This window comes from Triticum urartu, chromosome 6 (assembly GCF_003073215.2).
Source record: "Triticum urartu cultivar G1812 chromosome 6, Tu2.1, whole genome shotgun sequence".
Lineage (NCBI taxonomy): Eukaryota > Viridiplantae > Streptophyta > Magnoliopsida > Poales > Poaceae > Triticum > Triticum urartu.
This window is the reverse complement of record NC_053027.1, coordinates 358,870,374-358,896,925: the sequence shown is the minus strand read 5'-3', so window position 1 is coordinate 358,896,925 and position 26,552 is coordinate 358,870,374. Positions and strand designations below refer to the sequence as shown.

At 44.0% G+C, this 26,552-nt stretch overlaps 1 protein-coding gene across 1 annotated transcript; it reads right to left on the bottom strand.

Moving 5' to 3' along the window:
* Positions 1–21,808: 21,808 nt before the first annotated feature.
* LOC125513496 (probable serine/threonine-protein kinase At1g54610) lies at positions 21,809–25,803 on the bottom strand. Its single transcript, XM_048678626.1, has 6 exons — positions 24,465–25,803; positions 24,134–24,361; positions 23,766–23,866; positions 23,584–23,686; positions 22,369–22,782; positions 21,809–22,283 (listed from the first exon to the last, which is right to left on the bottom strand). Exons 1-6 carry the CDS (start codon positions 25,542–25,544, stop codon positions 22,125–22,127), a joined length of 2,085 nt encoding a protein of 694 aa, XP_048534583.1. The 5' UTR covers positions 25,545–25,803; the 3' UTR covers positions 21,809–22,124.
* Positions 25,804–26,552: the final 749 nt, after the last annotated feature.

Below are 26,552 nucleotides of genomic sequence, written 5' to 3'. Positions count from 1 at the left end.
GGGGGGAGGCTAGATCCACTTGCAACACAACAAACTCACAGATCAAAACCAACAAAACATCATCAAAACTCACAAATCACAATAAAAAATTTTGGGGCTATTTTTGTGGGTATTTTCAGATTAGGACGAAAACAACAAAATCAAGATAGAAAACAAAGAGGGGAGGCTCCGAAATCGTGATCAACCTTGCTCATGATGCCAAGATGATGTAGGGTGGAGGCCCTAATCACCCATCTTTCACGAAAGGAGCGGATCCCGTGGTAATCACGAAGAACACGGGGAAGAACGGAGAGAGAACACAATAAGAAACACGAGAGGAATCACTAAAACGACACAAATAAGTCACACATGGGCTAGATCCTCGAGTACATAAGGAAAGATACACGATCCACGGACAACTAGGGACGATACAAGGGTAGCCGGTCTTCTCCGTGAGGAGGTCTTGAGTTCTTCCTTAAAAGGGGTCTTGAATCCGCTTGGGGGATCTTCTCTGGTGGAGGCTCAAATCTCCGTAGAGAAGACTATCAAGTGGATGAGCAAAGCTCTCTCACAAACATGAGCTAAACATTTGCTAACCCTAAAAATGGGGAGTAGAAGGTCTATTTTGGCCCAAGGAGCGAATGGGTAAGTGAGGGGACGAAATGGGTACACGGGCCTCGGCCCAAGTCACGCACGCAGGCGGTGGCCGGATGATCCGGGAGTTGGTCCGGATGATCCAGGCTTCGGGGGTCCGGATGATCCGGGTCGACGTCCGGATGATCCGGGTCGACGTCCGGATGATTCGGCTGTGTTGGAGCAGCTGCGGGAGGGCCGGATGTCCGGGACCTGGTCCGGACGTCCGGGTGTGGCCGGATGATCCGGGCCTGGGTCCGGATGACCCAGCTCCGAGATGACGCCTCGGGTGTCGCTGGGCACATTACCCGGATCGTCCGGGCCGGGGTCCGGATCATCCGGGCTGAGGCCGGATCGTCCGGACGGCGGTCCGGATCATCCGGGCTTCTGCTGACTTAGCTCTTTTTCTTCTCCGTCTTCATGTCCATCTTCCTCTTCGGATTCTCCTCGCTCCTTGGCGTCTCCATGGCTAACTCCTTGATACCTGAGTATGCACAATGTCTCCGTTTGAGGTAGTAGCCATATCTCATGGTCATCAAAGTGCAATTGTGAGAGGAGAGATGTCACCTCGGTCTCGAGAGCTCTTGCACGTGATCGAGTCATGGGTCCACTAGGCACTTGATGAGACGATGGTAGGTCCATGGGGATGACCTTGGGATGCTCCACATCAAGTAATCTGTAGGTTTCGAATACTTCTGTAACCCGAAAAATTCTGAAATAAACTGGTGGACATGAGGAATTTTTCTATTAATCATCTGCAAAAAGAATCAACCTAATCGCACTCTCCAATAAAAAATGGCAGTAATCTCGCGAGCACTAAAGTTTCTGTTTTTTACAGCAAGATCGCAAAAACTTCCCCCAAGTCTTCCCAAAGGTTCTACTTGGCACAAACACTAATTAAAATCATAAAACCACATATAAACAGAAGCTAGATGAATTATTTATTACTAAACGGGAACAAAAAGCAATAAACAAAAATAAAGTTGTGTTGCCTCCCAACAAGCGCTATCGTTTAACGCCCCTAGCTAGGCATAAAAACAAGAATAGATCTAAGTATTCTCATCTTTGGTACGCAATCCATAAGTGGCTCTCATAATAGATTCACAAGGTAATTTAGTTTTATTTCTAGGAAAGTATTCCGTGCCTTTCCTTAAGGGAAATTGGAATCTAATGTTTCCTTCTTTCATATCAATAATTGCACCAATCATTCTTAGGAAAGGTCTACCAAGAATAATAGGACATGAAGGATTGCAATCTATATCAAGAACAATGAAATCTACGGGCACATAATTCCTATTTGTAACAATAAGAACATCATTAATCCTTCCCATAGGTTTCTTAATAGTCGGATCCGCAAGGTGCAAATTTAAAGAACAATCATCAAATTCACGGAAACCTAACACATCACACAAAGTTTTTGGAATCGTGGAAACACTAGCACCCAAATCACATAAACAAAAGCATTCATGCTCTTTAATTTTAATTTTAATAGTAGGTTCCCACTCATCATAAAGTTTTCTAGGGATAGAAACTTCTAATTCAAGCTTTTCATCATAAGATTTCATTAAAGCATCAATGATATGTTTGGTAAAAGCTTTATTTTGATCATAAACATGAGGAGAATTTAGCACGGATTGCAACAAGGAAATACAATCTATCAAAGAGAAATTATCATAATTAAATTCCTTGAAATCCAAAATAGTGGGTTCATTGATATGTAAAGTTTTGACCTCTTCAATCCCACTTTTACCAATTTTTGTATCAAGATCTAAGAACTCCGAATCATTGGGACACCTTTTGGCTAAAGTTGACTCATCTCCAGTCCCATCATTATCAAGATTCATATTGCAAAACAAAGATTTAATAGGAGACACATCAATCACTTTTAGATCTTCATCCTTATTATCATGAAAACTGGAAGAACACGCTTTTATAAAGCAAACCTTTTTAGCACGCATCCTAGCAGTTCTTTCTTTGCACTCATCAATGGAAATTCCCATAGCTTTGAGAGACTCATTGATATCATGCTTAGGTGGAATAGATCTAAGTTTCAAAGAATCAACATCAAGAGAAATTTTATCCACGTTCCTAGCCAACTCATCAATATTAGGCAATTTTTCTTCAAGAAAAGCATTGAAATTCTTTTGCGAAATCATAAATTCTTTAACACTAGTCTCAAAATCAGAGGGCATCTTATTAAAATTTCCATAAGAGTTGTTGTAGGAATTACCATAATTATTAGAGGAATTACTAGGAAATGGCCTAGGATTAAAGTTTCCTCTATAAGCGTTGTTACCAAAATTGTTCCTACCAACAAAATTCACATCCATAGATTCATTATTATTCTCAATCAAAGTAGACAAAGGCATATCATTAGGATCAGAAGAAACACTCTTATTAGCAAACAATTTCATAAGTTCATCCATCTTTCCACTCAAAACATTAATTTCTTCTATAGCATGAACCTTTTTACTAGTAGATCTTTCGGCGTGCCTTTGAGAATAATTAACCATAATATTATCTAGGAGTTTAGTCTCCTAAAGTGATTTCCATAAAAGTGCCTCCCGCGGCCGAATCTAAAGATTTCTAGAAGCAAAATTCAATCCGGCATAAAAAATTTGTATGATCATCCATAAATTTAATCCATGAGTAGGGCAATTACGTATCATTAATTTCATCCTCTCCCAAGCTTGTGCAACATGCTCATGATCAAGTTGCTTAAAATTCATGATATCGTTTCTAAGAGAGATGATCTTAGCGGGAGGAAAATACTTAGAGATAAAAGCATCTTTGCACTTATTCCATGAATCAATACTATTTTTAGGCAAAGACGAAAACCAGGTTTTAGCACGATCACTAAGCGAAAACAAAAATAGCTTCAATTTAACAATATCATTATCCACATCTTTCTTCTTTTGCATATCACATAAATCAACAAAGTTGTTTAGATGGGTAGCGGCATCTTCACTAGGAAGGCCAGAAAACGGATCTTTCATGACAAGATTCAGCAAAGCAGTATTAATTTCACAAGATTCAGCATCGGTAAGAGGAGCAATCGGAGTGCTAATAAAATCATTATTGTTGGTACTGGAGAAGTCACACAATTTAGTATTATCTTGAGCCATCGTGACAGACAATCAATCCAACACACAGGCGGACAAGAGGCAAGCGAAAAGAGACGGGCGGAAAAGAGGCGGACGGAAAAGAAGGCGAATAAAATGGCAAGGGTGAAGTGGGGGAGAGGAAAACGAGAGGCAAATGGCAAATAATGTAATGCGAGGGATAAGAGTTTGTGATGGGTACTTGGTATGTCTTGACTTGTGTGTAGATCTCCCCGGCAATAGTGCAAGAAATCCTTCTTGATACCTCTTGAGCTTGCGTTGGTTTTCCCTTGAAGAGGAAAGGGTCATGCAGCACAGTAGCGTACGTATTTCCCTCAGTTTTGAGAACTAAGGTATCAATCCAGTAGGAGACTACACGCAAGTCCCTCATACCTGCACAAACAAACAAGAACCTCGCAAACAATGTGATAAAGGGGTTGTCAATCCCTTCACGGTCACTTACGAAAGTGAGATCTGATAAAAATAATAAGATAAATATTTCTGGTATTTTTGTTGTATAGATTGGAAAAGAAAGATTGCAAAATAGAAATGGCAAGTTGATAGGAAAATAATATGATGGAAGATAGACCTGGGGGCCATAGGTTTCACTAGTGGCTTCTCTCAAGATAGCAAATTCTATGGTGGATGAACAAATTACTGTCAAGCAATTGATAGAAAAGCGCATAGTTATGAGAATATCTAGGCATGATCATGTATATAGGCATCACGTCCGCGACAAGTATACCAAAACGATTATGCATCTACTACTATTACTCCACACATAGACCGCTATCCAGCATGCATCTAGAGTATTAAGTTCATAAGAACAGAGTAACGCATTAAGCAAGATGACATGATGTAGATGGATAAACTCAAGCAATATGATAAAAACCATCTTTTTATCCTCGATGTCAACAATACAATACGTTCCTTGCTGACCCTGCTATCACTGGGAAAGGACACCGCAAGATTGAACCCAAAGCTAAGCACTTCTGCCATTGCAAGAAAGATCAATCTAGTAGGCCAAACCAAACTGATAATTCGAAGAGACTTGCAAAGATATTTAAATCATGCATAAAAGATTTCAGAGAAGAATCAAATATTGTTCATAGATAATCTTGATCATAAACCCACAATTCATCAGATCTCGACAAACACATCGCAAAAAGAATTACATCGAATACATCTCCAAGAGAATTGAGGAGAACTTTGTATTGAGATCCAAAGAGAGAGAAGAAGCCATCTAGCTAATAACTATGGACCCGAAGGTCTGTGGTAAACTACTCACACATCATCGGATAGGCTATGGTGTTGATGTAGAAGCCCTCCGTGATCGATTCCCCCTCCGGCAGAGCGTCGGAAAAGGCCCCAAGATGAGATCTCACGGGTACAAAAGGTTGTTGCGGTGGAAATAGGGTTTCGTGGTGCTCCTAGATGTTTTCGGGGTATATGGGTATATATAGGAGGAAGAAGTATGTCGGTGGAGCTGCAAGGGTCCCACGAGGGTGGGGGCGCGCCTACCCCCCTGGGCACGCCCTCCTGCCTCGTGGCCTCCTCGCTTCTTTCTTGACGTCCACTCCAAGTCTCCTGGATCACATTTGTTCCAAAAATAACTCTCCCCAAGGTTTCATTCCGTTTGGATTCCGTTTGATATTCCTTTTCTGCGAAACACTGAAATTGGCAAAAAACAGCAATTTTCATTGGGCCTTTGGTTAATAGGTTAGTCCTAAAAATAATATAAAAATGTATATTAAAGCCCATTAAACATCCAAAACAGATAATATAATAGCATGGAACAATCAAAAATTATAGATACGTTGGAGACGTATCAGATACATCTTTCTATATACCGTCTATGATGCTAATTTCGAAAGGTTTTAGATGTTGCATGTGAAACTTGCTGCTGGTGGAGTTGTGTAATGGGGTAGGTGAGTGCTGAAGCTATATCATGTTGTACTCCGATGCATTTCAATTACGAAATCATGCTTCCTTAATATGGAGATGAAATATATTATGTTCATGATATGAATGTCAATTAGAATAGTAAATGGATTATTAATAATAGGGCAATTAGCCCGCTAATTGGCCAATTAGCTTGCTAATTGGGTTTTTCTATTGCAAATAGTTAATGACAAAACACCGTGGGCAATGACCTCAGGCGACACACAAAGTTTCTAGGAATAAACCGTGTTTGATCAATGAACAATCACACACGACATTATCTTGAAAACTGTTTGCGTTACGTCACTTTACGCAAACATTTTCCTTGGAGTGACTATGTGGGATGTATATACGAACTGAAACGTTTAGCGGTGACTGACTGTGTGGGATGTACTTACGACCGGAAATGATTTCGCCTGTATAATTGTATTTTTAGCACTATTGTATGTATACTGTATTTGAGTGCTCGTCGGTCGCACACGACCTCATTTTGTCGAGCGTGTGTGCCAGGAGGGCATATTCCCGACGGTTTCTGGGTCGTGTGGGAAGGACCCTCTATCGCCCACACTCACTTGACGACGGTTCCGAATGCCGTCGTGGAAAGGGGTTAAAAACCGTTTGTTTAGCACCGACGCATACCATTGTAAGCTTCTGTTCCTCCAATCACTCCAAACCAAGGTATCAAGCAGTAGAACCTACAACAGTTACTCTCTTTTTGCACTTATGAGGGACGTGAAAACTTCAGTTTAAAATCACTTCAATCTTGTGAGATTTTAAAACGAAAATTCAGGTCTCGAACCAGGCAAAAGGGACACTATAGGCAACAAGTGACGAGCACCATGTGCCGACAGGAGCAGCGGGGGACTTCGGGCTCAAGGCGAACAATAGAGGAATAGAGCCAAAATCAAGTAGTGGAGTAGTAGAGGATTGGAGTTGTGGATCAACTCGAGAGGAGCGGGGGAGCAGCAAAGGATTGGAGCTGTGGATCAATTTGAGAAGGACACCAGAGCTGTGGCGGATGGCATAGCAGCGGCTAACCTCGGGCTCTCAATTGGAGCGAAGGAAGGCGGACGGTGGATAGTTTGGTACTTTTTCCAAGCGACAAATATATCGGAACGGAGGGAGTAGTATGTTCCTCGTGCAACCGCCGCCTTATCTTCTTCCTCCACTTCGATCTCCTTTCTTTCTCGATCTAGCTCCCACTCAACCCATGGCCAACATCTCCCCTGTCACTACCGAACAAGATCGACAGGGGAGCAGCACGGTGTTGCGTCGCCTTTGGCCCCGCCTTCTTTGCGCCGCACTGAATCTACTCATTGTGGTAGCCTGCTGGTCGAGCGCACATTTTGGGCGTGTTAGGGCCCGAAGAGTATATGGAGGAATTACTAAGAATTTCTATGGAAAATTGAGACGGATCTCGTATGAGTATGAGGAACTCTAGGGTTCCAGTATATTAGCCATGACAGCGATAAGGGAAAATCATCCAAAAGCATATTCTCTCTAGCCACAACCCGACTAGTTATAGGGGAGGGTTTAACCCAAATGGGAAAACAGTAACTCTCAGCTCACACACTGTTACAACGGTAATAACAATCGACGGCTGTGATGAGTCGATAGCCACTGACCAATCCTAGCCGTTGGATAACTGAATCGTTACCTATTACTTACTGAATCTAAGACAACTATATATGAGGGCCTGACATTGCTCCCCTCTTAAGACACAACGTGTCCTCACGTTGTCTGTTCTGCGGTGCGCCAAGCTTGAGTTGTCTCCTTGAAGAACTCAGGGAAAGTGTATTTGATGAAATCTGCATCTTCCCATGTTGCTTTCTCTGGGGATAAGTTTTGCCACTGAATGAACCACTGGCATGTTGTGTCTGGGCACTTGTCGAACTTGCAAAACAGCTGATGGTCCAGTTTTTATAGCGCCATCTTCATTTACCGTTGGAAGATGAGGGCTAGGAATAGATTTAGGACCAATGTGCTTCTTGAGTTGGCTCACATGTGGGTGTAACCGTTTTGGGCTGCGGCCAACTCTCAATAGCTTCAATCTTGGCTTTATCAACTTGAATTCCCTGTGGAGTAACAACATAGCCAAGAAAAGATACTCGGTCGGTGCAAAAGGTGCACTTTCCAAGGTTACCAAACAAACGTGCATCACGTAGAGCAATAAAAACAGCACGTAAATGTTCCAAATGGTCCTCCAAAGATTTGCTATAAATCAATATGTCATCAAAGTAAACTACCACAAATCGTCCAATGAAAGCACGTAAAACTTCGTTCATTAACCTCATGAAAGTACTAGGTGCATTACTTAACCCAAAAGGCATGACTAACCACTCATATAATCCAAACTTAGTTTTAAATGCTGTTTTCCATTCATCTCCCAATTTCATACGAATTTGATGGTAACCACTACGCAAATCAACTTTGGAGAATATTGTAGAGCCACTCAATTCATCAAGCATATCATCTAGCCTAGGAATAGGATGACGATAACGAATAGTAATATTATTAATGCCTCTACAATCAACGCACATACGCGACGTACCATCCTTTTTCGGCACTAAAATGATAGGAACAGCACAAGGACTAAGGGATTCGCGTATATAACCTTTGTCGAGCAGTTCTTGTACTTGACGCATAATCTCCTTCGTCTCCTCTGGATTGGTACGGTATGGTGCCCGGTTGGGTAATGATGCACCGGGAATTAAGTCAATTTGATGCTCAATCCCGCGAATAGGTGGTAATCCCGGTGGCACGTCTTGTGGAAAGACGTCGGCGAACTCCTGCAAAATGTTAGTGACAGCAGGAGGCAAAGAGGAAGGCACATCCTCGAATGAAAATAATGCCTCTTTGCACACAAAAGCATAGCAAACAGATATGCTAAAATCTAGATCATCAATATCAGATTTGGTGGCAAGTAAACATGCACTTTTCAATTTAATTTCAGAAGCAACACTAGATTGTTTATTATTATTAGGATGCATTTGTTGCTCAAATTCTTTTGCCACAATCTGATTTTCACTCTTAGTTTTCTCCTGTTTTGCTTTATTAGCTCTATTAATATCATCTTTCAAAATGGAATCAGGAGTCATAGGAAGCAAAGTAATATTTTTATCCTTATGAACAAGAGTATATTGATTGTTTCTACCATGGTGAATAGAATTTTTATCAAATTGCCATGGTCTACCAAGTAATAAGGAACATGCTTGCATCGGTACCACATCACAATCAACATAATCAGCATATGTAGAGATACTAAAATGCACACGAACAGTACGTGTTACCTTAACCTTGCCGCTGTTGTTGAACCATTGGATGTAGTAAGGATGTGGATGTGGTCTTGTGGTGAGAGATAGCTTCTCCACCATCTCGATGCTAGCCAAGTTGTTGCAACTCCCTCCATCTATGATCACGCGAACAGAACGTTCCTTCACAACTCCCTTTGTATGGAACAAATTATGCCTCTGATTTTGCTCAGCTTGTGTAACCTGCACGCTCAAAACACGTTGAGCAACTAAACATTCATACCTGTCAGCATCTTCAGGAGCCATGTATTGCGTCTCATGATCAGAATCGTCTCCACCGTGTTCGTCACGTGTAATAAGAGCCAAAGTCTCCTCATCATAGTCACTAGCGGACTCATACCCACCATCCTCAGTAACAATCATCACACGCTTAGATGGGCATTCTCTCGCATAATGACCTCCACCCTTGCAACGTCGACAAATAATATCATGTGTTTGCCCTGTTGATGCCATGGATGAAGAAGAGCTCTTTGCAGGCCCAGAAGGTGTGCTCTTGGCAGATAGTGGTGATTGTGCCTGCTTTATTGTATCACGGTTGGAGGTGGCAGCCGACGGAGGCGCCGGTGAAGCAGAACGTGTGGAAGTAGATGATGCACGTGGTGTCCATGAAGAAGGTCGACCTGCAGAAAAGTTAGTCCGCACCAATGCCTGTCGATCCTGCACTTCACGTTCAGCTTTACAAGCAAGATGGAATAAACGAGTGATATTAGTATACTCCTTATACTCTAGAATCGTCTGAATCTCTCTATTTAATCCACCCATAAAACATGCAAGCATAGCTTCATTCTCCTCAACAATACCACATCTAATCATGCCAGTTTGTAATTCCTGATAATATTCTTCTACAGAATTTTTTCCCTGTCTTAAGCGCTGCAATTTTTGAAGTAATTCACGTTGATAATATGGAGGAACCCAACGAGTACGCATAGCAGTTTTCAAAGCAGCCCAAGTAGCAGGAATGGGATATAATCTACAATGCTCAGACCACCAAACACATGCAAAACTAGTGAATGCACAAACAGCAGCAGGAACACGTCTCTCCTCGGGATATTGTAAACATGTAAATCGTTGTTCAGTTTCTAACTCCCAAGTAAGATATATATCAGGAACATATCTACCCTCAAATGGTGGAATATTCAATTTTAGTTTAGGGAGATGGTCATGATCTCGTACCTGAGGGTGAGCCCTACCATTGCCATTATTTGCATGTGGACGACCTGATGGTTGCTGTGCTGGTGGTGGCACGTAGTTCTGATTTTGATCAACCTCATCCTCGTAATCGCCAGCAAAATCATCCTCCTCCGCATCAGCAGCAGGAGCCACAGAAGTAGCAACAGCAGTACCAACAGTTTGGCCAGGTGCAAGAGGGAGACGGCTCGCTCGGCGGAGGGTTGTTTCATGATGTGTAGGTAGTCGTCGTTGTTGTTGTTGTAGAGGTGCGTTAGGTGCAGCCGGTGGTGGTGGTGGAAGACGCGCGAGCAATTCATTAAACCTGTTATCGAGCTTTGTTTCGAACGTCTTCTCCATGTCATCTATCTTCTCCATGGCCTCTTCAAATCTGTTTAGCACATCCTGCACCTGTCCATTCATCATTTGCTGAAATTTATCATGTAACTCCTGATTCGTCATGTTCTCCCAGTCAGTCTCGTTGGCTTGTGATCCTGCCATGGTTAGCAACAATAGAAAACACACAAGAATATGATCCTACAGAATACTAACAAGAGGTGGTGGTGGCGGGTGTCACAAATCCGTCAAGCAAATCTCAAATTCTTACCAGTTCTTACCCAGCAGCAGGCGGTGATCGGCAACCGTTGTAGTCAAAACTCTCAAAAGCTTGGATAGAGCGATTGCCAGGGAGAGTCAAACACACGACGTAGAGGTATGTGGAGCTGGGAAGGCTTATAGTATGGTAGCAAAAAGGGTCAGCAATAATCAATTCAGAGATGCAAAGTTGAATAAACGCTCAACGACGGTACTGTGCTGGTCCTAGGCTAGACCGTGCTAGAGACGCGAGCCTAGAACACTAACAAAATCACGGCGCTGCACGTAAATAAGGGAAAAGCACACTCTGGAACTTTTTTTTTCGCTTTTTTTTTTGCGCTCCTCTTTTTTTCTGCGCTCCTCTTTTTTTTGCGAAAAATTACTATAATGGCGAGTGTCTCAAAACTCTTCCCTCGTCAAACTGATAGGATGGGCACGAAAAAAAAATTCACTTTTTTTTTCGGAAATCAGGGCAGCGACGACGAAAAAGTGCGACAAAAAATCACTATGATGGCACGTGGCTCAAAAGACTCAGAAAAGCCAAAAAATAGGATAGGGAAAAAATATTTTTGCCCGTGAAAATTTTGGCCTAAAAACTGCCCGGGGGTCTCCAGACTTTTTTTTTCCGAGGCCTACGCAGGCAAGGAAACACGAATCGGAATTGAGACTGATCTCAAGAACAAACCGAATATGAGAAGAACTCGGATTGGTGGTGGATATATGGTTGTGGTATATGGCAGCGGTGGTGGTATATGGTAGCGGTGGTGGTATATGGATAGAGATTGATGGTGGTATATGGATACGGATTGGTAGTGGTATATGGATAAGGATTCAGAGCGGTGGCGGATAAGAAAAAGTGGTAGATGGGCGATGATGATGGTGCGGCGGCGGCGTGACAACTTATGACCAGAACTTGAAACTCTAAAAGACTAGACTCTAAGACCAGCAACGTGACACGACGATGCAACCGCAAATTCAACAAAGCAAAAATCCTAAAAAGATTATGCAAAGGCTCAGATTGGTTCGGATATATGATGAACTAACCCTAATTTTTTTTGTGTGGCTTTTTCGTGGACTGTAGGTATGAAGAACAGACTCGATCTAATCTACGAAAAACTGTAAAATCTCACCGAGCAACCTGGAAATCTGATACCACTTGATAGAGGCTAAGGTGTCCCGATGTTTCGATGAGATGGTGGCTATCGTTTTCTGTGGGAGTCGACCTTGACGATCCGACTACGAACGTGCGATACGTCGCGCCTTAGCAATCGCTAAACCAACTTCCGAGGGTTATTAACCACGCCGGAGCACGATCAACCTGACCACGAGGGCCTGTTTCCTGCGAGCAAACGAAGAACAAGCAAGAAACTGAGATTGCAATCTGGATATTGCGAATATAAGATGAAAGCTTTATTGATCAAGGTGGGTTCTGTGACGTCTTGGTCTGGTCGTTGGACACAAACGAAGTACGCGAAGTTGCAGCTATGGCGAACTTTTAATCTAAACAAAACCCAAAGTCTAAACGACGCCCTAAGGGCTGTATATATGGAGGAAGAGAGGGGAATTTCGTGGCCCTTGAGGGTGGGGTCCGAAACCAACCCTAACTCTTGTTTCCCCACACATACGGACTCTAAAAATAGCCTATACTTAAGTATTTCGAAATTACATGGGCCTGGCCATTAATAAGGTGACGCAGCACCTAGAATAGCCTATGGACGAATATTATGAAGTGGCATCTTGTATATTTCGTCCATGGCTTCATGCACTCCTTATGGCGGCTTCAAAGTCCTGAAATCATCACTTGTAACTCCGTTCTTGATCCCCTTGCGCATGCCATCAACTTCATGCGTGTTCTTGCTCCAATGCTCATCCTTCTCCAAGCTAGGCCCTTCATTTGAAAGCAAAACAAATGTATCCAATTTAGGCAGCATCATAATCTCATGAACATTAGAATCATTACCAAGAAACGAAAGTACCTGGTAATTTAATTGGCGTGCGCGAGCTCTAGTAATTGGTCCAGTATATGTAACAGTAGGGGCTGTGGGTGTAACAATGGTATTGATGTCCTCATCACACTGGGTGTATCTTGACTTCACCTAAGAACTGTAACTTATATGCATATTTGCTAATTTTTTCTGACTTATCGTGAATGGTCCATAGTACTTGTTTTGGAGTTTAAGAGCTCCTCTGAACCCAAAAGCAGCCAACCTGTATGGTGCCATTTTCAGATAGACCAAGTCCCCCACCTCAAATGTTCTTTCCACTCTTTTCATATCAGCATAGTGCTTCATTTTGTGTTGTGCCTTATGCAAATTTTCCTTGATTTGCTCCAACATTTGTTGTTTGGAACAAAGGAATTCTTGAGCTTCTATGTCCTCTGGAACAGGAATTGCTAGCTCACTAATTAAAGGAGATGGAAAACCATATAGAGCTTGGAAGGGGGACATCTTCAAAGCAGTATGATATGTGGAGTTGTACCAGTATTCAGCAAGAGGTAACCAAGACATACACTTCTTGGGTTCATTTGTGGTCATACACCTTAGGTATGTCTCCAAACACTGGTTGACTCATTCTGTCTGGCCATCAGTTTGAGGATGGTATGATGTGCTATACCTCAATTCCACTTTCAATGCATTGAAGATATCTCCCCATAGTTTACTTGTGAAGATTATGTCTCTGTCTGATATGATCAACTTAGGAGGTCCATGCAACCTAATGATCTGGTCCACAAATGCTTGAGCAACAGTGAGGACAGAGTATGGATGAGACAGTGGAATAAAGTGAGAATAGTTAGGCCTCGTTTGGTTCACAGGGTAGAAAAATCATAGGGATAGGGAAGTCATAGGAAATGAGATGACATGCATCTCAAATCCCGTGCATATGAATAGAACAGGAGATGCCCTTTGATTCACATCATAGGATTTTTTTCCATTGAGTCTAGGCTAATGTTTATTTTCCTATGAAATGTGGAGGATAGGAAGAATTCCTCCATACGAATAGGATTTCATTCCTACAAACCAAAGGGCTCTAAAGGAACTTTCCTTATAGAAATCCTATCCTATGAAAATCCTACAAAATTCCTCCAAACCAAAGGAGGCCTTAGTAAACCTATCCACTACCACCATTATGACTTCTTTTCCTTGGGAATTTGGCAACCCTTCAATAAAGTCCATTGTAACATGCTGCCAAGCCATGTCAGTCACGGGTAGGGGGTCCAATAGGCCAGGTTGCAGGCAGTGTTCATGTTTTGCTCTCTGGCAAATAGGACATGCAGCAATGAATTGTTCTACCTCTTGCTTGAGACCAGGCCAGTAGAATATGTTTTTAATCCTCTAGTATGTTGCTCTCACTCCTGAGTGTCCTCCCACAGGTGAATTATGCAATGCTTGAATAAATTTAGTTCTCAATGCAGCATTATTTCCAACCAATATCTTGCCCTTGTATCTGATAATTCCAATCATGAATGGTGTAATCTGAATTAGCAGAAGGTTGTTGCAGCAGCAGTTGTTCCATTAACTGTTGAGACATTGGGTCCTGCTGGTAACTGGAAATGAGATCTTCTGCCCACACAGGTGTGACAGCGGACATAGCTAAGCAACTTGGGAGTAGTCTGGATAGAGCATCTGCTACTCTGTTTTCACTTCCTTTTTTGTACTGAATTTTGAAATTAAATTCCAGAAGCTTCATCATTAGTTTATGTTGTACTCCTTCAGTAATCTTCTGATCAGTAATGAATTTGAATGACTGCTGATCTGTTTTAATGATTAGCTCATTTCCTAGGAGGTAATGCCTCCATTTCTTGAGTGCTTCCAAGATAGCAAGATCTTCTTTTTCATATGTTGATAAGGCTGCATTTCTAGGGCATATAGAAGAACTATAGTATGCAAGTGGTCTGTCCTTGCTGCATTAGAACTGCTCCTATGCCTTTTCCTGAGGCATCTGTTTCCAATACAAATGGGAGAGAAAATTTTGGCAATGCCAATACAGGAGCTGTGGTTAGGGCTTGTTGAAGTGGTGCAAATGCTTGGTCGTGTTCTTGTTTCCATAAGAAGTGCCCTTTCTTGAGAAGATCATGTAGTGGTCTACAAATCATGCCATAACCTTTGATGTATCTTCTATAATACCCAGCTAGGCCCAAGAAACTTCTCAACTTTGTAACAAAATCTGATGTTGGCCATTCAGCAATAGCAACTATCTTCTTAGGATCAGTTACTACCCCTTTTTCAGATATGATGTGTCCCAGATATTCTACTTGTTGCACAGCAAAGACACACTTGGACGTTTTTGCAAACAGCTGGTGCTCTTTCGGTAATTGCAGCACTATTTGTAAATGTTCTTTGTGTTCCTGGAGACTTTTGCTGTAAATTAATATATCATCAAAGAAAACCAGCACAAATTTCTTGAGATATGGACCAAAGATACTGTTCATCAGTGCCTGAAATGTTCCTGGAGCATTTGATAGACTAAAAGGCATCACTAGATATTCAAAAAGGCCCAAATAAGTTCTGAATGCAGTTTTCTGTATATCTTCAGGATGCATTCTTATTTGGTGATATCCAGACCTGAGATCAATTTTTGAGAAGTATTTTGCTCCATGTAATTCATCTAAGAGATCTTCAATCACTGGTATGGGAAATTTGTTCTTCACTGTCAGAGAATTGAGTTTTTTAAAGTCAGTGCAAAGTCTCATTGAGCTATCTTTCTTCTTAACCAGCAAAACTGGAGCTGCATACAGACTCTGACTATGTCTGATGAGATGTGCAGCTAGTAACTTCTTGATTTGATCTTCCATTTCTTGTTTCTGATGTTGGGGAACTCTATATGGTCTCACATGAGGAGGGGCTGCACCAGGGACTAGTGGAATAGTGTGGTCTAAAGCTCTTTTAGGTGGTAGTGCCTTGGGTTCCTCAAAAAGATCATCATACTGCAATAGCAGCTTTTGGATTTGAGGAGGTGTTGGTGTTCCTTCAGGTGCTTCCATCAGTATGTTATGCACTTGTAGCAAGAACCCTTCCACCCCTTTATCTAGCAACTTGTTCATTTCCTCAGCTGGCACTTCTTTGACATTGTCAGAGTTGTTGAAAACTGCAGTAGTTACAGTTTGTTTCCCCTCCTTGGTGAAACTGAATGTTTTCTCGGGAATATTGAATGAAACATGGCTGACCACAGTCATCCAATCATATCCCAGAATAACATCATGACTTGGCAGTGTTAATACTCTAAAATTGTGAGTAAGTTTCCACTTTGCCATTTGAAATTCACAATTTGGAACCACTGTAGCAGACAGTAATTTCCCTCCCCCTGCTACTGCTATTGTGCTTTCCCTGACAGGTAGCAGCTGGCAGTTTTCCTTAATAGCAAAGTCTTGGTTAATGAAAGAAGATGTACTGTCAGAATCAAGTAAAGCTACTGCTCTCTTGCCATTGATATAGATGATAGCAGTAGGAGTTGGAACTGCCAATTGATGACCAATTGCATGAGCAGAAATAAACATTGCTTGTCTCTGTTCTGCTGATAGAACTGGTTAAATACAGGTGTGTGTGCCCTTTCTCTAGCAGTCACAGGAGTTCCTATTGCACTAGTATTATCATTTCTTCCTTGCTGAACAAAACCTGGAGGTACTGTGTTTCTGTTCGTTCTGATTGGAGGCAAGTTCTGCAGTTGTACGTCCTCCAATTGTTTAGACTTCTCTTTCTTTGCTGCCAATTGTTTCCTCAATTTCTCTATTCTCTCTTCCTGCTCTTCTATGTATTCCTGACGCAGTGTAGGAGATCGAACCACAGGTGCAGAACTGGAAGGATTATCCTGTTGGTGCTCTGGGTGAGATGATTTGACCAGCGTTTGCAGCACATTACTGATAGCTAACAACTGCTTGCTCAGGGCTAGAACCACTTCCTCTACTGTTCCCACTGTTGCCGAGATTTGGCCTTGTTTAGCCCCAATTACCTGGACTTCCCCTTGCAGTTTAGATACCTGACTCTGCATCTGGATGTTGTCTTGCTGCATAGCCCCGAAATCATCTCGCAAGGTTAGGACCTCTTGAAGATCCGCATCATCGATCGCTTTAGAGCGCCCCATCACCCGATCTGAAGCGAGAGGTAGGAATTTTACCACTTGAGGACCAGCAACCTGAATCTCACCTCAGATCCTGCCACTGCCGCGATCCATGCCTCCCTAACACACGAATCGAAGCTGGAACGCGGAATTTTACCGATTGAGCGATGTGCTCGAACAACCGCTCCCGCTCGGCCGATCTGTGTCCGAATGATCGTCGCCGCCAACTCCACCTGACCGCGCCCCGCCATCAACTCCGCCAAAATTCACCCCGCCGTTGCTGAAGGAGAAGAGAGGGTGGGATTCTTCGCTTGGAGAAAAAAATCTGCTTTTGCGCGTGATTCTGCCGAAGAATGAAGGCTCTGATTACCAATTTGTTAGGACCCGAAGAGTATATGGAGGAATTACTAAGAATTTCTATGGAAAATTGAGACGGATCTCGTATGAGTATGAGGAACTCTAGGGTTCCAGTATAATAGCCATGACGAAGATAAGGGAAAATCATCCAAAAAGCATATTCTCTTTAGCCACAACCCGGCTAGTTATAGGGGAGGGTTTAACCCAAATGGGAAAACAGTAACTCTCAGCTCACACACTGTTATTTGTAATAACAATCGACAGTTGTGATGAGTCGATAGCCACTGACCGATCCTAGCCGTTGGATAACTGAATCGTTACCTGTGACTTACTGAATCTAAGACAGCTATATATCAGGGCCTGACAGGGCGCCACCTCCACCCTGTTTCTTCTGACTTGCGCCGCCCGTCGCGCCCAGCCTAGGAACGGCGTCGCATCATCTCCACGGATGCCTCCCCGGCGCTGCAGTGCCTTCATGCCTCTAAGCGGGCTTGGCAGCAGCGCGCGTGGCGGAAGAGGGCACCGGGAGCTGCGAGGAGGATTGAACAAGGGAAGCCGGAGATCTGGGAGCGATGGCATGACGGTTGACCTTACCTGCAACCTCTTGTGCCAATCTCCCCCCTGCCAGCGCCGCCCGGTCGAATCATTCACTTCTCGTGGCTCATCTCTCATGTTCATGTGTTTAGTATGTGATCTGATGCACTCAAAGATTCTATGTGTTTTCATGATAGAATTCGTCATTTGTTTTCATTCTTGAATTGTGTTGTTTTCTATCATTTGGAGAACCCATGGAAATTAAGAGCGTGTTCGGATTCACTCCGCTCCACAGCTTTGCTCTAGGAGCGGGCCGAGCGGTGCCGAACGCTACTACTCCGCAGAGTCAGAAGAGCGGAGCGGAGCAGACTGTAGTTCAATCCGGCGGAGTCGTTGAAACCGAGCTCCGCGTGCCACTCCCTGGCCTCCCGCGCAAAACTTCCAGGTTCGCTTGATCCAATTTTCTCGCTAGCGCGCAGCAACTACCTGAACCTCACACCCCGTTGTGTAGGGAGTGGAGTTAGTTAACGAACGTGGTAGCTACTCCCGATTTTTTGGGCCGGAGCCAATAATCCAGGAGCAGGGAGCGGAGTCAAGGATTCAAAGGAGTGGAGGAGATCCGAACACGCCCTAACTTCCACATGAATCTAATTCTGCCATATTCTCTCAACCGTTGCCTGATGGCCATCTTATGTTTGGTGGCTTGGGGGAGTAGGCTTAGTTTTCTTAACCAGTTTTGGATTTCTCAAATTTTGGTGTGTGCATTTGGGCTTATGGAGTTAGCCATTTTGGTTGGTCTATTTTGATTACCGCAGGACTGGTTGTTATAGAGTTGGAGCAGAGGGGTTGAGCAACTACTGAGCTTATTGTAATCACAGCTGAGTGATAAGATTCTAGAATTGGCTCTTCTTTAGTCTGTAGTAGTTTTGTACTTCAAAAAAACATGGACGGCTTACTATGATAGGCAATACTAATAATATTTGTACAAAATATTGTACAACTCCGGTCATGCTTTTCTAAAATGTTTATATCTAACTTTACATTATAATCAGGTTAAAAAAATTCTATGTACAAGCTAGAATTCTATCCATGTCATCCCTAATATTCTGTTGTCTCTTCCGGCTCAAATGCTTGGCATCCAAAAGAGCAAAATAGCCACAATACTGCACACCCGTGGATCCTTCTCTGTATCTAAATATAAGCACTGCCATCCAGTTAAGAACAGTGCTATTCTCCTTCTTAAATGGAAATAAATAAATGGCACCTTCTAAAGGTTGTGTTAAAGATTTTTTTCTCTGTCCTTCTAAATTAGTTGTTGAATTCTCTACCTAATTGTTATGCATCCCTGCATATGATATTTAGGATTGGACTGGCAAGCGGAGGCAAGAAGATCCTCTCTGTGTTTACATTCTTATATCTATATTTTCTATGCGGCCAGTCTGCTATTTCTTATGCAAATAAATTCTGTCAAACATACTATTAAAGCTTCTTAATTGGGTGCTAAAACTTCGCAAATGCTTGGTACTAAATTTTCTGGAACTGAAACTGCATAACAGTTTAGATATGGTTTCCCTCTTGCCTTTTCATTTGCCAATGAGTTGCAAGAGTCAACTTGGCTCCTACTTTCTGTCTTTGGATCACTTACTTCTAATTGTTTAGAAAAAGAAACTTGCATGTTGGATCTGAATGGAAATAAGTTTTTAAATATACACCCCAATTAAGCAGCAGACTAATTAGTCTGTGAGATACAATTTCTTTTTTGAAATTTTGTGAGATACATTTTAACTTGTAGTGCTTCTTTATTTTTCTCACCTTCATTATTTGATGAAAAATTATGTTATTTTATTTTTGCCGGGCCAGGCTTGTCTATTCATACATTAAGCTATATACCCCCTCTGTAAACTAATATAAGAGCGTTTAGATCACTATTTTAGTAATACAAATGCTCTTATATTAGATTATGGAGGGAGTAAATGTTTAGTTTCTTATTTTTGTTATTCCTTATGGGTGGTACAAATGGCAAAGTGGCGGCCTTTCTTTTACATGGGTTTCTAATACGACAAGTTCAGCAATGACTCAACTGGCATTTTGATGTTTGTGGCTATAATTTCCGAAATTAAAGTTTACAAACAAATATATTTCTACTGCATATGTCAACAGGTTTGGGGTAGATGTGCGTGCAATGGTACTTATAGTTATTTCTACTTAAAGACCAATGCGGTCTCTCCCATGCACTTAGTCACTTTTTGTTTCCAATATCTAAATCAATTTTATAAACAAGTAACGATCAGGTTCGTGGAAGAGGTGTGTAGAATCCTCGCCTACAACTTTGCCTGCTTAAGCAAATCTATATCAGATTTCCTTATGCCCAGTTTTCTTCTTATGTCCAGTATCACCATGAGCCTTTTCTTCTTATGCACAAAAGGAAAAAATCATTGAAGATTTTACCATGAAAAAAATTGAGAGCTATGTTTTCTTGCGCACTCATAGATCATATTTTCATCTGTTGTTTAATACTCCCTCCATTCCATAATGTAGTGTGCCCACGCTTTTTGAGATTTAACTTTGACCATACATTTAACCAACATGGGCGACTGCGGCAGGAGCAAGACAGATACCTTTGAATTTGTATTAGGAAGAAGTTTTCGAAGGATAATTTTTCAGTAAAATGATTTATGTATTATTGGTCTAATTTATGGTCAAAGTTGAATCTCGAGAGCGCACTACATTATGGAATGGAGGGAATACCTTATTTTGACACCCCCACCCAAGCCACCAGCACATGATCCAGGATTGTGATCGTATGATTGTAATTTTCACGTCTATGGCGGGGGATGCAGGTTCAGTAGAGTACTATTTCCAATGGTTATGAGCATATCCTAATTAATCAGATAGATCTTTTGGCTGCATCAAATTGGAGTTTTGGTTTTGTAATCCACCTTCCTTCCATTATGAAGGCATAATATTTTCTTATCACGTCATACTGCACTACAAATGGTTAAAACCCGCTGCCGATTAGAGAAACAAGAATAATGGTGCAAACTTCAGATAGGCATAGTTCTTCATCACTGTGCATTTTACTGGTCTAAGAGTTGGAGCAAAATTTAATGGCCTTGGTTTGGCTCGAATGCGTACTTCTTTTGGCAAATGTCAAGTAGCAGTCTCTGTTCTCTAGCTATGCTGCACTATCTAAGACTTCTCTATTTGACTAGACTTCTCTTTTCTTCTCAGGAAGTGAACTCAGGCTAGAGGCTTCGTTGGTGGTTGCACTCTTCAGAGCGTCTTCATGCACTTCATATATGTGAAGAAGAATTTCAAAAGTTATAATATCCTCACAGGAACACAACTGTATGAAACAAACAGTTGATTCGCACTTCTTGAAACAGGGTAACTTCGGAATATGCAGATTGATCTTACATATTTAGAGATCACCATACTTTCAAGCAAGTTATATACACTCGAGTAGTTGCTTATTTCGACCGAAGTAAAACTTATGATTATTTTATCATTCATGGTTCTGTCAAGTCTGTATCATTTATCTTGAACAAATTGAAGGAGCAATCTAGGATACAGTGTTCTCATGGACAAAATCAGGGTAAATCCATTAACAGAACTACTACAAATAACGTAAGCAACAGATGCCTGTGAGATGATAGGGAGGTGGAAATTGTATCGTATGATGAAAGAGACTAAATGGTGCTTCAGTCAATGAACCGTATGATGTTTTGAACATTATGAAGTTGGGGCTTTAAAATCCTTCAAATTTCTAAATAGCTTGTTTTTTAACTGGTAGCTTGTTACATTTTCATTTTTGATCTGTTATTTAGGGATGTTTGTTTTCTTTGCTACCTGGTCTCTTTTACTCATGTAGAGGTACTCCCTTAGATCTCATAGGTTTTCATGTTTTGTTAAGCTTGGATATGAATTGCAACAGGCCTCCTTTTCTGATGCTTGTGTTGTGGTCCTCTTTGCTTTATCAAGTGGGAACTTACAAGCATTTTAAACCTCAATACAAGTAGAGTGATTCATGTAAAACAAATTGTTTTGTCTCTCCGGATGGTTTGGAGGAGAAGCACGTCTGTTGTTGGTATTTTAATGAATGCATTGTAATTCTCGCGGTATCTTCTACTCCCTCCGTTTCTAAATATAAATCTTTTTAAAGATTTTAATATGGACTACATACAGACATATTTTAGAGTGTAGATCCACTCATTATGCTGCATGGGCCATGACCATCCGGTTTGTCGGTACACACATGTTTTTTTCATCAATACAGCCCGGTGTACAAGTCTCATTTCCCTTGAGGCTTTCCGAATCCTCCCAACTCTGCGTGCGGCGGCGGCAGCGAGCCCGCGTTGGAGATCCTGCAGGTCGCCTATGGTGGAGGTGTTTCTGTGCACGCACGACAGGCTCGATCTGGCGGTGAGGATGGCATGTCATTTTCTACCGCTGGTCAGTAATGGTTGCGGTTGATCCTCTCCTTGTCGACGCGCGCTTTGCGCACCGCCACCTGGATCTGCCGCTCGTGCTCCTTGAGCATCTCGTCCATGTTCCCTCCCGGCGGCACCAGCGGGCCGGAGTAGTTCATCCTCCGGTTCCGCCCTCCGTAACCCTGATGAATCACAAACACACCATCAGCGTGTGTCAAAGAATGCGTCGCGCTGCAGCAGCAGCAGCAAAATTTGACAGATACTCACAGGCACAGCTGAAGGGGCGTCCCTCGTGGGCATGGCGGTGTCTTTGTTGGCAGGGACGGGCCTGTCAAGCGCATTGGCGGGCTCGGCGACGTCGAGGCGGTTGTACTTGGAGTTGCTGTTCCTGGCCGCCGACGAGCTCGGGTGCAGGTCGGTGCCCCGGGACGTGGCGTAGGACCTCTGCGACGTCAGGTGCGCGGCGTGGTTCGACACCCTGACGGAGCTGGTCGTTCGCTGGAACCCGCGGCCGCGCTGGTCGTCTTTCCTGTACCACGTCGACCCGAACTGCCCGGCGTTCTGCATCGTCGACAGCTGCCCGGCGACTGCCCGCGGCTCCATGCGGAATCCCGACATGCTGTCCTCCAGCGTGCTGCAGTGGTGGCTGCTGCTCTTTGGGTTGTTACGCACCTGCCTCCTCTGCAAACATAAATAAATTATTATTATGTAGTGTATGTATGTACGTACTAGCAAAAAGCCCCGTGCGTTGCAACGGAAAAAAATCCAATTATATTTTTAGCTGGGTCAGTTGGACAAACTATGCGTGGTCGATTGCGAATCAACTTGTGGTTGAGTTGGTTAGGTGGACAGTGGTATCCCCAACCCATCAGGGTTCAAATACTGGTGTTCGCATTATTTCTGGATTTATTTCAGGATTTCCGGCGATACGCTTTCAGTGGGAGGAGAACCCCATCCCACTGTGTCTCCTATGAGCAATGTGTCTGTCAAGATGACTTTGTAAATCTCAAGATGATATGCCGGCTCAGTCTCTCGGAGGTGCTCATAGAGGTAGGGTGTGTGTGCGTTCATAAGGGTGAGTGTATGCGTGTGTATATGAGCGCTTGTGTCTATACTGATGCTCAAAAAAAAAACTATGTGTGGCCGATTGGCAGGTTATGACTTACAATTTTATTTTTTTCCGACCTGGCTCACAGTTCGTCGTCAGATGGGCTTCTTTTGTTGGGTTAAAATGGATGACAGTAACGAAACCAAATAGCTTACATAAATTTAATTAAAACGGGACGAAACAAAGTGGGACGGAAGCAAGAATATCACCTCTTTTAATAGTAGGTATAGGCATAGGTATAGATATAGATGTACGTATAGAAACATAAACATGACAGATAATAATGATTTGAGTTCCTTTGGCGCGCGCGCACGTCGTGAGACATGAGGGATCGGATGAGCTGAGAAGAAATGAAATGAAGTACTAGTACGTACCTGGCGGTCTGCTCCAACGGCGTCTACTGGCTTGGGTTCGTCGTTTCTTCCGGGCTTCACGGACAGGGAGCCGTTGCCTGCTATGGTTGCCGCCGCGTTTTGCCTATCAACAACCAAAAAAAAAAAAGAGTCAAAGTCACGTCGTAATTAAGGGCGGGAACCGTGGCGATCAATGCGAGTACCTCATGGCCTCCTTGCCGCGGAGCTTGGCGTCGTACTCTTTGCTTGGCGGGTACTTGGGAAAGCTCGACGGGTCACACGCCAACGGCTTGGTTCTGAAGAACTGATGAGATCCCATTTGCATTGCAGCAATGTGTCTGTCAGTCGCTGCAAAATCAGAGTATATAGCGTAAAACTACCGGTTTTCAGGCAAGAGTGGGTTCTGTAGAATTTGTTTTTTTTTCAAAGACAAACCAAACCTAATTTGTGATAGGTACTCTATTCATGAAAAAAAGAAAGATAAAATGGGTGGTTCTACGGAGCCTAGCCTGAAAACCGGTACAAGTCGATGCTGCTGTGAGCGCGACGCTGGAAGAGAGAGGCTACTTACTTGGCTGTCGAGTGCCGAAGCTGCGGTGCCCCGGTGGGAGGGTTCGATGGCCAGCAGCGTGTCCACGAGGTCCAGCGCCGTGGGAGGGAAGTCCCGGAAGGTCTCGGCCGTCCGGCGCCTGTAGGGTCGCTGCGGCTTAAAGAGGGTCACGTCCGGCAGCTTCGCCTTGGCCCAGTACTCCTCAGACGGCGAACCGCAGAGTTTGAAGATCTTGTGCAGCTGCTCAATCTGCGCACTCACACAAGTGAGATCGAGTTTCATACTACACTACTAGGGAGTAAGTAGAGACCAAAATCAAATTACTACTAAGATGAGCTTAGTAGTTAGGAACCTCGGTCTGTCCGGGCATGATGGGCTTTCCGGCGAGCAGCTCGGCGAGGATGCAGCCGGTGCTCCACAGGTCGACCGCGACCCCGTACTCGGTGGCTCCGAGCAGGAGCTCCGGCGGGCGGTACCACAGCGTGACGACCCTGCTCGTGAGGTGCTGTGTCTTGGCCGGGTCGAAGAAGGTGGCCAGCCCGAAGTCGGCGATTTTGAGCACGCCGTTGTCGTCGATGAGCAGGTTGGACCCTTTGATGTCCCTGTGGAGCACCCCACGGCCGTGGCAATGGTGGAGCCCCGCCAGGATCTGCCTCATGAAGCACTTGACCTGCGGCTCGGTGAAGCGGAGGCCCGGGGTGGCGGCGAGGCCGGCGAGGTCGTGCTCCATGTACTCGAAGACGAGGTAGAGGCTGTGGGAGAGGCGTGACGTGACGATGCCCTCCAGCTTGATCACGTTGGGGTGGTCAAGCCGGCGCAGGATGTGGATCTCCCTCGCCATGAACCGCACGCTCTCCGGGTCCATGTTGACGAAGCGCACCCGCTTCAGCGCCACGATCTTGCCGCTCTGCAGGTCGCGCGCCATGTACACGTTGCTGTACGTGCCCTGCCCGATCTTGTCCAACCTCTCGAAGGTGTCGGCACGGCGGGGCAGCCACCCATGGACCACCTCCCCGGCCACGGAGGTTAGCCAGGACGGCCAGCCGGCGATCACGTGCTCGCCGGAGAACCCCTGGGGCACGCCCTGCGGGATGGGGTCCGCTGCATCATGGTCGCCGGTGTCCACGGTGGGCCGCCGGTGGTGCGTGAGCCCGGCTGTGCTGTACGACTTGTTGAGAGAGGCGACGACGAGCACCGGAGCCTTCTTCTGGGGTGCGGTGGTAGGCTGCGCCTTGGGCTTGACGCTGGACTCGGACCTGCTGATGACGGCGTGCACGACCGGCGCGACGACCGCAGAATCCTCCTTGGCGGTGAGAGTGATGAGCTGCTTCAGGGATTGGCTGGGCGCTTTCTGCAGCCGCAACCTGTCCGGCACCGGCACCGGCACGTGTTCCTCCTCGACAACCTGCTCCTTGGAGCAAAGGCTGCCCATGGTTGAGACGCCGTTCCGCCGGCCGGAGCCGGCTCCCCGTTTCTCCCCGACCGCCGGAACGCGCCTCAACAGCCGAGAGGAACGCGCGCGGCGGGGAAGACAGGCACGCGCCCGCAACAACCAGAGGTGTAGCTAGCTAGGCGGGGTACGGTCCTCCAAGAAGCGGTGGTCGTGGGAGCACGAATTTTTGTAACGTGCATGCCACCCATCTCTACTACCCAACCCATACTTTTGATTTTCAAACTACAACATGTTTAAAACCGAAAATCATATTTATTTTTTATTTTCATCTGGTTGACATGCCGTCCACTATATCAAATACTCCCTCCGTTTTAAAAAAAGTATCTCAATTTTAATACTATATTAAAGTTGAGACATTTATTTTGAGACGAAGAGAGTATCCTGTAGACAAGGTAGTTGGAAGATTATTATTGTAATACAACTGTCACCTACTATAAAACTAATCTGTTTTGTGCGACCCTGATAAACAAATTTTACGTGTGGATCCATTTGAACTAACAGTCCCATTTCATGTCTTAGGACACCCTCTCGAAATTATATTTGAAAGTAATTTTTCTTATTTTGTGAAATTAGACCCCTTCTAGCATATCCCCAACATAGTATTTTCTCATGTTATCATCTAGCTCAGATCACCAGCTCGACGCCCCTTATCCGAGATCCGCCGGTTTTAGCATTGACATTGATGGCCCACGCAGGTCCCATTGTTTGGTCACGAGAGCTCGATGTCGAATCTTCGAATCAACGATAGCATTGTGTAGCGCCCAATATGCGGTCCTATCATCAAGGAACTTGAAAGTCCCGCAAATGATAGAAGCGCATATCGAAGACGCTTCGCAAGGTGGATATCATTATAACATACCATGTACTGAATAGATGAGAATACCAGATAAAGGCTTACACTCGCCACAAGCTACAACATGAATACATCACTATTGCAGGATGGTCCTAACGCGAACATGTATCTGTCGGCGTTCTGGGAACGGGGGT